This window comes from Siphateles boraxobius, unplaced genomic scaffold (assembly GCF_051911475.1).
Source record: "Siphateles boraxobius isolate OS27281-9 unplaced genomic scaffold, OSU_SipBor_1 5, whole genome shotgun sequence".
Taxonomy (NCBI): domain Eukaryota; kingdom Metazoa; phylum Chordata; class Actinopteri; order Cypriniformes; family Leuciscidae; genus Siphateles; species Siphateles boraxobius.
The window spans coordinates 4,805,734-4,817,500 of NW_027509141.1; the positions used below are offsets into that span (position 1 = coordinate 4,805,734).

Consider the following 11,767-nt stretch of genomic DNA (forward strand, 5'->3'; position numbering starts at 1 on the left):
TATTTTGCCCAATGTCCACCAAAATCTGCTCAGGTGATTTTTGCAGCAAGATGGACAGAAATTACTCAATTTAGAAAAGCGTTTTGTTGATCAAATCAAAAATCCGTCTGCTGTATTCTAGTTTAGCATGCCATTAAGTTAAAATGCTTACGTAGCATGCTAACAAACATATAATAAAGCTATGATTTTAAGGGTACAGGGGGCGATTTCGCACACAGGCACTTATTATAGGCGTAGCTTATTCAGAATCAGAATCAGAAAGAGCTTTATTTCTATTTAATCTGATTTCGATTATTTCAAATATTTAAATATCTTAACTTAATCTTAAATTATTTTAATTATTAATAATAATAATAATTATTTTTAATCAAAGAACAGCACATCAAATACTGTGCTCTTCAAAACACAGCTTGGATTTTCACTGTAATTGCCGAAAATTATGAATAAGAAAAAAAAAGAAGAAAATATATTCCTGTAATATTATAATATTACAGGAAAATAACATTGCACGAACTCTGATAGAAAACTACACACACACACACACACACACACACGAATCATTAAATAAATCTTACTATCAGTGGACATCACTAATCTATATGATGAGGATTTTATTATGAAAAGAGACTCTTGTATGATGTCCGGAGCCACGCTTTCACTCAGTTGCATCATTTCCGCTTTCTCTGTTCACCGGGTGAGGGTCCGCATGTAAGTCTCTGACACTTCATCTTCATTCAGAACTTATACACACACACACACTCACTGCACACATAAACTCACTGTTCTGTGTTTATGGATCTCATATATAGAGAAATGTAACCATAACAGCGGTGAACTGTGGTGGTAGAGACGAGCGCACTCGTGTGTGATGATGACAGATTGTGATGCAGCTGTATTTATGTACACTTAAAAATAACTTCATCATAATGTTCATAAAGTGCTTTATATCATTCAATACCAAATACTTAAAAAAAGAGAGAATATGTTTATGTTTGAGACAGTTTGAGCATTTAACGTTAGTCCTTTATAAATTGTCTGTTCCTCTAGCAGTGCAGTCGTAATGTTACACCAATGTTGTTGGTTTAGTAACGTTAAGTTAATTCAAATGTTTGATGAGCCTATCCGTTTACATTCATTTCAGCTTTATTGTTATATTGTAGTTATGCAGATGGCTGGTCAGAAAAGTGAAACTGAAATTAAAAACCAAATCAATAGATACAAATCTTCTTTATTTAAAAGCTGCATTCCGTAACGTTTTTGTTTTCAAACTATATATTGTAAGCGAGTGTATCATGAATCCATTTCCCAAACCGTGTTTTTGTCTTACCACCGTACACCTATAATATGTGTTTATATTGGGACTATTTTAGACCAGTCGGGTCATACCACTGCGGAGTAGCCCATGACTCGTCATACACATAAACAGAGAGAAGTAGATCCGGCAACAATATTCTTCCGCAAGACGCATGCAGTTTCTTTTTTTAACCGCTAGAGCGTTAAGAGTTATGAGAGAGTTATGATTTGATAAAAGTAAAAACACACACACACACACACACACACACACACACACACACACACACACACACACACACACACACACACACACACACTCATAAAGAAAATAGTTTTGAATTATGGAGATCATTTCACCCACATTTTTGTTATCATACACAGCCTGTCCCAAACCCGAATGACCTTTTCGATGAAACCACAGTGAATGAGGACTGATGCTTTAATGCTTGAAAAAAATTATGTAAATGTACCATTAAAGCATCTTAACAGTGGTTATGATCACCATAATAAGATATTCAAATGTTTTTTCCTTGAAAAAAAGAAAAATTATTCATGCCTTAAAATATCTTGAATGTAACTCGACACCCTTGCCTCATTTAGTACGCCTCCACTCACTCACTCAGCTCAGAGATCCACTCGTTGACGATCACACGTTGATCTGATTGGTTACAAGGTAGTTTGTGACGTCAGAAACACCAGCGATTTCAAAGCGTGTTTTTGAGACTGTCTTTGGTTCACTGCAGTTTTAAGGAGAAAATACTCAGCAATGCTGTCGACTTATGAATTTACACATGGTTTGTCTTAAAGCATTTTAAAAACACCACAAAGACATATAAACAACATTAACAGCTGGATTTTCACCACAGGGGGACTTTAATATTAGTTTCGTCAAGCGTGTGTGTGACTGATGGAGTGTGTTTGTTGTGTTTATGCTTTCCTGTAGCTCAAACAGTAGAGCGTTGGCGCTTGTTGCAACGCCAAGGTCATTGGTTCGATTCCCAGGGAAACTGATTAGAATGTAATGTGTAATGTGTACCTTGACGACTAAAGCAACGTAAGTCGCTTTGGATAAAAGTGTCAAATGCATACATGTAAATGTGTTGTCTAGTCAGAATGGTGGAAGCCGTGCCAGAATCCATTCACTTCCCAACGGAGGAGGAGCGAATCCTTGAGCTCTGGGAGCAGAAGAACTGTTTCCAGGAGTGTCTGAAGCAGTCCAAGAACCGGCCCAGGTGAGTCCAATCATGTGTGGTGAATGGGGGAGAGTGGGGTAAGCTGTGCCACTTGAAGTTGTCATTTTTGGTATTCGGTTGGGTATTGGTTAAAGTTGAAAGTTTCCCGATTTCAACAGATAAATGACCAATTTATATAACAAATAACAAATGACCGCCCGATGCGAAGCGGAGTGCATTTAAATTGTTTAAAGCACAGCTAGCCATGGATTATGCCGCTTATACCATGATTAATTATCAGCATCGACAGGTTACAGATGTTATTGATGATTGCAGCACAATATTTTACTGAAAGGGTAAAAATTACGGTTAGTTTCGTCAGTTACAGCTCATTAAACCTAGAAATATGCCCGCTTTAAATCAGACAGAAATAAAGTAGTGCGGTTAGATTACATTTATTTGCATGAATGAATGAATTTGCATGAATAATCATCGAGAGAGAGAGAGAGAGAGAGAGAGATGCACTTGTGAATTGCTTAGAGTTGCTTGAAGGTTAATTGAAGTTTGACATTATCACCTCGTTGTAGAAACTGTGATACATTTTATTTTTTAAATAAAGTTTAAAAGGACTAGAGATGCACCGATCGACCAACCAGGGACGATTTTCCGCATGACTTATGGCGTCCTCTCACTTACTCGTCTCATTCGCTCCAGTTAAATAGTGCTTGTATTTTGCATAATTTTAGTAATTCCCACTGTTTTTTTCAATCACTGATCTATACAAGCCGCCTCTCAGTCTCTAGCAGCTTGTGAGTCGCAATTACCAAAACGAGTGGATTACACTGCACTTAAACAGACAAATACACAAAATTACGTCTCAATGCCTGTCTTGGCAAATATTCAGTCAATTTTGTAAGGTAGCTAGTTGTGAAAGATAACACATGTTGTGTAACAGTATATTGGATCTGTGCACCTCTTAAAGTGACAGCAGCCTAATATTCCTGCTGCAGTCTGTCATGTTAATCAAAGAACTAAAGACAAAGAAAATGACTCTCTGCTCTTGACTGAATCACTTATGTAACTAATTGTAAGCATTAATCTATATTTAATTTTTATAATGAAGACAGTTCAGTGTTATTTTACATTTGATTACTTTAATTTTTAACTTTAACTTTTGCATTTCTTACCTGAATACTAGACCACCTTAAAAAAACTTTAAGCTGTGTTTATTTCATAGCTCTCTTTATTCTATTGCATTTATTTGTGCTGTTTGAAATTGGTTCACTGGTTCTTATTTTTTACTTGTTTATTTATAAATAAAATTTTGCATTAAAGAAAAGTAGATTTTTGTTTGTATATGATGTCAATTATACTCTTTGAAAGAAGCATCGGCAGGTCACACTTAAAAAAAAAAAAGGAAATCGGAAACAGCCAAGAAAATTGCAATTGGTGCATCTCTAAAAAGGAGAGCATTATGAAGTTGAGTAAGAATAAACACACTCTCCTCTGTGTTTTCAGTTTTACTCGGTTGTGAAGATATTCTGTTGGCTAGAAATGAGTCTGAGCAGTGAATGTCTGGTCGTGTGTGTCGTGATGCTGTGCTTTGTGTGTGCAGGATCATCACTGTAAATGCACCGTCGAAGAACTTGATTACAGTGGTGTGACCAATGATTCTGTTTCTGCATTTCACTGTTTTATTCATTTTGAGGAACATTGAAGCTTTTTTTTGTTCAAGTGATATGAGTAAATGCACGCTCACATTTAGTCTAGAACTACAATAACCATCATGTACACACACACACACACACACACACACACACACACACACACACAAACACACACCTCTGCACTTCAATTAGTCTCAACATGAGGACAGGAGAGCTGTCAGTCAATAAATGGGAAAACAAAGTAACTTGCGTTACTTATTTGAAAAATAAATTTTGTTAGATATAATGTGTTGTTTTACTAGTTACTTGAAAAAGTAATCTGATTACTTAACTCAGGTTACTTGAAATGAGTTACTCCCAACACTGGGTGTGACATCATCAGTTTCCTAATGTTCCCTTCTTCCACATGTCTTTTATACATGTAGGTTTATGTGTCGTTGATTTGTTTTTCAGGTTCACCTTCTATGACGGGCCGCCCTTTGCCACGGGTCTGCCTCATTACGGCCACATCCTAGCCGGAACCATCAAGGACATCGTGACCCGGTTTGCCCATCAGAACGGCTTCCACGTGGACCGGCGCTTCGGCTGGGACTGTCACGGCCTGCCTGTGGTGAGAGTCACTCAACGTCACTTAAACCGGTGGAGAAACAGGCTTCTCAAGTTTGTGAATCTGATAAAAATTCAAGGCCCTGAAAGTTTTTGAAAATAACATACATAGATACCGGTCCTTGAAAGTGCTTGAATTTATTTTGTGCATACTAGCTTGCTTGATTTACGTTAGTTACGCGCATTTACGCGTTACGGAACTTTGTGTTGTATGTTGCCATAACGATCATGTAGCACACAAAACTACTACAATCGTACCTCAACGTTTGTTGGTGAACACAACAAATGTGTCCCCACATCAAGTCCTTGAATTTAAGGGTATTGGACCAGGAAAGTGCTTGATAGGTCCTTGAATTTGAAGTTAACCGAGGTGTGGGAACCCTGGAGAAAGATCAGCTCCATCATACAGCTCAAACTTTTGTGATGTGGTCACTCGCATTATTCACAGTTGCACAAAGTCATTTTCGGTTGCAAAGTAATTTGCACAAATGTGGTTCAGGCAACATGCATTGATTATCTTCTCTGCATATATTTATAACAACACGAAATATAAAACACAACCCAGCTTCTTTTTTGTTTTCATTTTAAAAATATGAAACATTATTAATCATTAAAACTGACATTTAACAAACAGAGACAGGGTTGTGTCATTTTATTTTATTATAAATGTACATACAGTGAAGAGAATGCATAGTAAAATAAATATAAAAAATATTCTATGTATTTTAAAATATATAAAATAAAATTACACAACCCTGTCTTTTTTTTGTTAAATGTCAGTTTTAATGATCAATAATATACAGTATAAAAGTATAAGTAGCCTAAAAGCTATATGAAGCTATACAATGAGAAATAAAGCAAACAATTCAGTCAAACATAAGTCAGCTCTCTAATAAGCTACAAAGTTAAAGGGTTAGTTCACCCAAAAATGAAAATTAAGTCATTAATTACTCACCCCCATGCTGTACCAACCCCGTAAGACCTTCGTTCATCTTCGGAACACAAATGAAGATATTTTTGATTAAATCTGAGAGGTGGATCACTCCTCCATAGGCTTCCACGACGCATGCGCGAGAACTGAACAAGAAGTATTAGAAGAAGAACGTCCTCTTCTCAGTTCTCGCGCATGCGTCGTGGAAATCTCTTGAACTCTCGTCTCAGGCCCACAAGGAAGAAAAGGAATAGTCGAATAAATCGTTATTTATGTTGTTTTTTTCGGAAAAAAAGTATTCTCGTCGCTTGATAAACTTCTAGTTGAGCCACTGTAGGCACATGGAATATTTAAACATGTTCTTTAATGACTTTCTGGGCCGTCAAGTTTCATTCCCTCAGGCAGCCTATGTAGCAGTGATCCACCTCTCAGATTTAATCAAAAATATCTTCATTTGTGTTCCGAAGATGAACGAAGGTCTTACGGGGTTGGTACAGCTTGGGGGTGAGTAATTAATGACTTAATTTTCATTTTTGGGCGAACTAACACTTTAAATAGCCTAAATATGTATAAAGTTATGAAACTTCACTTTGCCCTCAGCCAAAACGATTTGCCATGAAACAAACTATTGATTAATTAGACCAAATATCGACTTATACACAAGACAAATTATATCTCATGTTTACCCACTAGACTAGAGACATCAGAGGCAAACATCAGAAGGACTAGCCGAGGAAAAGCTGTTCCAGTCGGGGTTAATGAACGCGGAACTCCCGGTGATCGCCTGATCTCACAACTCCCAAAACGTCAGATACAATTTTCAAATAGGCGCTATCTTTATAACTAAACCACAGATTTGAGCTTTAAACAACTACATTCTCGCCTGAAACACTCTTAAAATTACATTTCGTGACACAGCTATACCCTAGCAACCACCCAGAACACCCTAGCAACCACCCAAAATACCCTAGCAACTGCCTAACAACCACTCAGAACACCCTAGCAACGCCCTAGCAACCACCTGAACAACATGAATAAGCCATATCTCAGCACCAGAACATCGTACAGACACGTTTGTTGGCTTGTATGCAATCATGTACCACACCCTAGCAACCGAGTGGTGAGTTTGCCACTGCAAGCACCACTTCACATTTTCTTCAAGAAATGTACATTCTAGTAACAGTAGTATTTTGATATTACGAGGGTTTTCTCCTCTGCTATTGACATTTGCTGGTTGGTGCGAGATGCATTCTGGGATACCTGGCTGTCTCAAGTCCGCACAAGTCACCTCTCGATGCATCCCCGGTAAAAGGGGCGGATCAAGAACACATCCAGGGATTTGAACTGGACTTGGCTAGATGTGAACTTTGAATTGAAACAGTACTTGGGCAGCGACTGATGACGTTTCACAAATCCACAAGAACACAAGTACAGACAAGAACGCACATTGAGAAACGGCCACTGACTTAACGGATATATTTATGCAACTGGCCCCAGTAACATGACTATGAGACGTGACAAAATCAATCAAAAACCACAGCCAATCAGAAGACTGTGTGGGCGGAGTCTCTCTGCAGGTGCACTGCACTCACAACCAAATCAATCAAAAATCACAGCCAATCAGAAGAGCGTGTGGGCAGAGTCTCTGCACTTTTAATGCGTGTATATTCTGTGTCAGACAGCTTGTAAAGACATTTACATGAGCACAGTTCTCAAAGCCATCTTCAAAACTTCAGTGTTTGTGTGGCATGAATGCTCATGTGCTGATGATTGGAACAGAAGCACTGATTGATGATGACAAATACGTTTTCTTTCTTTGGTTTCTCTCTGTAATTGTTGATGTTTTTCAGGAATATGAGATTGATAAATCGCTGAATATCAGAGGACCTGAGGATGTGGCGAAGATGGGGATAGCGGAGTACAACAAGCAGTGCAGGAGCATCGTCATGAGATATGCTAATGAGTGGGAGGTACGAGCGTGCGTGTGTGTGTGTGTGTGTGTGTGTGTGTGTGTGTGTGTGTGTGTGTGTGTGTGAATCGACCTTTAAATCGACAGACTTCTCAGATTTATTTATTTATTTATTTTCTGCTGGGCAACAATTAATCTCATCCAAAATAAAATAAAAGTTTGTGTTTACATAATATATGTGTGTGTACTGTGTATACCGGTAATCATTTTGTATGGCAGCATGTATACATTTAAGAAATATTTGCATTTAAAATATAAATATTTTATATATAAATTACACATTTTTCTCAAATATATACATGCATATGTGTGTATTTATATATACAAAATAATTATACACAGTACACACACATATATTATGCAAACGCAAACTTTTATTTTGGATTTGATTACATGTGTGATTGTTACATGTATATATATGCTCGAACAGCAGATATTCAACAGAGTTACTACAGTTACAGAAAACAGTTATGACTAGCTAGTTAATTTCACCAATGAGTTACTGGATCTCGAGTGTCTTAATCAGTTGTCATGATGCCAAACATGTGACATTTGATTGGAGAGATTATCCATGAATAATAGCTTCAGAAAACTAGGAATATGGACTACTGTCATTTGTTCTTTTGGACTCGAGAGCTGCTTGTGACAGGATTTTGATTTTTGAAGTGACCTATTCCTTCCTCATTGCGAGTTCCTTCTAAATGACGTGATTTGTTTTTGGTATAATTATGATTTACCAGACATCCGTGAGACGAATGGGCCGCTGGATTGACTTCGAGAACGACTACAAGACCCTGTACCCCTGGTTCATGGAGACCGTGTGGTGAGATTTAAGATTCCTGCCAGCACTGGCTGTTTCTCATGGGGATGTAAAGTCACTTCTACATTTACAGCTTGGCTGAGATTTTATTGTGAATCCAGAATGTTTTTTTGGCAAACTCAAGGTCTTTTGACGATTTAATTGCCGTTTGAATTCACATCTCTGAGATTTGGATCAATCCAAAGTAGTGTTATTTTTTAACTTAAAAACTTAATGACTTAATAATTGTCTCATTAACAGAAATAATAGGTTGCATTAACTTAAAAACTTAACCTAATAACTTAACAATTGACTTATGAACAGAAATAATAGGTTGCATTAACTTAAAAACTTAACCTAATCTTAATAATTGACTTATTAACAGAAATAATTGTTTGGATTAACTTAAAAACTTAACCTAATAACTTAACAGTTGACTTATGAACAGAAATAATAGGTTGCATTAACTTAATAACTTAACAATTTAACAAATGACTTATTAACAGAAATAATAGGTTGCATTTACTTATTTTTGCTATTTTACACTTTAAGTCCATCATTTGAAAAGTGGAAGACAGAAAACCATTTAAACCAATTTGCGTACATTTTCCTGTTATTAAATAGGATATTTAAATAAATGTTTAACGTGAGTAGCGCATTTCCAGGCTCTTGCTCCTTGAGTGAATAAATCATTATCTGAACGCATGTTTTATCACTAAGGAGCCATAGAAATGTGTTTTTACAGATGAACAATTACTGTCTGTGTGACTACGGCAAAAACTGTCAAAATCAGCCAGTCAGTCTGTAAAAATATATAAGATTTGACTGGGTGGTTGGGTGATTTTTGAACACCTTTATTGTATTTTTATAGGACACTAGATCTATAAATCAGATAGGGATGCAAAATACATCGGCCAGCATATCGTTATCGGCCGATATATGTTCTTTTTAAATGTTATCGTTATCGGCCCAATAAAAAAATCTGGCTGATATATTAAAGCAAATAAATAATACATTATTTCCTCCAGCTGAGACTCTTCAGATGTGCACTGTTCAACATGATGGTTTTGAACTGCTTGAAATATGATTGGAATCACTTCAAAAAAGGAAAATACAGTAAAGTGCAACACAAGTCTGTCATATCGGCTACATAAAATTATAATGAGAACATCATTATTGTGTGTTTAGGATGTGGATTTTAATGGTGAGACTTTTTCTTTTGTAATCAGGCTCTCAAAAATGATTTGGATTTAGCTTTATCGGCCAATATATCGGTAATTGGCTTTCAAATATAAAGAATTATCGGTATCGGCCTAAAATTTCAACCCATAAATAAGATAAGCCGACTTTCAGCTTTCAGCGTTTACATTCATTAGATGTGTTGTGCTTCAGGTGGGTGTTTAAGCAGCTGTTCGACACTGGTCTGGTGTATCGTGGGGTGAAGGTCATGCCGTTCTCCACCGCCTGCAACACGCCGCTCTCCAACTTCGAGGCCAATCAGAATTACAAGGTCAAGATGATGCTGAGCTCACTGATGTTCTCCATGTCTTCACTCCATCTGTGGTGCAGGATTCTTTGATGAATAGAAAGTTCAAAAGAACAGAATTTATGGGGGAATAAATAAAAGAAATCAACAACGATGAATTAAATTGATCAAAAGTGACAGTAAAGACATTTATTATGTTATAAAATATTCTATTTCAAACAAATGAAATAGAACTTTATATTCATCAAAGAATCCTGAGAATTAGATTTTGTGAAAGCTGTTTTCAACATTGATAATAATCATAAATGTTTTTTGAGCAACAAATCATCATATTAGAATGATTTCTGAAGAATCATGTGACACTGAAGACTGAAATGGTTGATTTCCTCCTCAGGATGTGCAGGATCCGTCTGTGATCGTGACTTTCCCTCTTCTGGAGGACGAGACGGTGAGTTTCCTGGCGTGGACCACCACACCCTGGACCCTTCCCAGCAACCTGGCCCTGTGCGTCAACCCCGACCTCAGCTACGTCCGGGTCAAAGGTGAGCTGTATATTCATTAGGGGTGTTTGGTACACAGGAGTCACGGTTCAGTACGGGCTGTGCTTTTGGGGTCACGGTTCGATACGAGTTCGGCACAACAGGAAAAGTAAACAAATCCCAAATGCTAGGTTTCTTTTTATGTATTTTGAACAGATAGTAATGCAAATCTCAGTTTGTTCCAGCTAGTGGCATTGAGTCCCTCTGAGATAGCTGGTACTGAACAAACTGTATTAAGACATGTCACAAAGTTTTGTAACAGGAAAAAAAATAAAAAATAATAATGGATGTAAAAAATAATTGAAAACAAAAAAAATCTTGTGAAGTCAACTTCTGAAAGTAAAGCACCTCCAACACTTTATTGGAAAAAGTTTGTGTTTGACGTAAGATTTGGTCAGAAGTTAAACATAAACGCTGTGTCATTTAAAAACAGATCATTAACAAGAAATAGCTCATTTGGGTGTGTTTTTAGCATGTGTGAGAGGGTGTGAGAGGGTGTGAGAGTGTGTGAGAGTGTGCGAGAATGTGTGAGAGTGTGTGTGTTTGTTCATACCGAATACCGGTTTTTATTTTTGTTATGATATGAATTTTTTATATACCGCAATGACCGGTGTATGTCGCTTTAACAGCGATCGTAACGCGACGCAACATTATTCGAGATGGTCTTTTTTACTGTGGCACTGGTGATGCACAGATGTGTGTATTACTAGCTACTACTGTTACTAAGAGAACTGTCTTTAGATAAGGTTTGATGTTATTTTCATTTAATCTTTCTTTATCTTTCCTGATAAAACCGCGTTTATGAGCGCTACTCTGCTTTGTGTACCGTGGAAACCACTGTTTCTGTGCTCTACAGCGCCTCCTGCTGGCAACTATTTTGAAACAGCATCATTTTGTGCAAACCTTTATGAATACTAGTGTGGATTTTTCTACAACATTCACTTATAACAGTAAAATAGGGCATTCTAATCAATCTACTGCAGTATTTTCTCTCTCACTCAGTAGAAAATGTGGTTAACACCCTGTCAAGTTTGAAAAAATAAAATGCCATCACATACCGTGAAACATGTATAATTTTGAAATATACCGTGATATGGATGTTGGGTCATACGCCCAGCACTGCTTAAAGCCTGACCCAGTTGGTGCTGGTCCTGTGGTTCCTGCAGTGACTGACAGGGGGCGCTGTGAGCCTGTGGAGTCACCAGCTCTTCTTCTGCTGCAGGAGAGAGACGTGCTGAATACCAATGTGTGTGTGTGTGTGTGTGTGTGTGTGTGATCCACATCTCTGCCCAATCATTTCCCAGC

The 11,767-nt window shown here is 37.3% G+C and overlaps 1 protein-coding gene across 2 annotated transcripts in view; it reads left to right on the forward strand.

Moving 5' to 3' along the window:
- The first annotated feature begins 528 nt into the window (after positions 1 to 528).
- Positions 529 to 11,767, forward strand: part of iars1 (isoleucyl-tRNA synthetase 1) — a 101,239-nt gene continuing 90,000 nt past the window's right edge. The window contains exons 1-7 of one of the 2 annotated variants that reach the window (XM_077202572.1): positions 529 to 708; positions 2,402 to 2,525; positions 4,586 to 4,742; positions 7,520 to 7,639; positions 8,379 to 8,461; positions 9,830 to 9,947; positions 10,318 to 10,465. In XM_077202572.1, coding sequence (XP_077058687.1) covers positions 2,407 to 2,525; positions 4,586 to 4,742; positions 7,520 to 7,639; positions 8,379 to 8,461; positions 9,830 to 9,947; positions 10,318 to 10,465 — 745 coding nt within the window. In that variant the 5' untranslated portion in view covers positions 529 to 708; positions 2,402 to 2,406. The remainder of the gene's footprint in view (positions 709 to 2,401; positions 2,526 to 4,585; positions 4,743 to 7,519; positions 7,640 to 8,378; positions 8,462 to 9,829; positions 9,948 to 10,317; positions 10,466 to 11,767) is intronic. The other variant, XM_077202574.1, reaches the window with a different exon arrangement.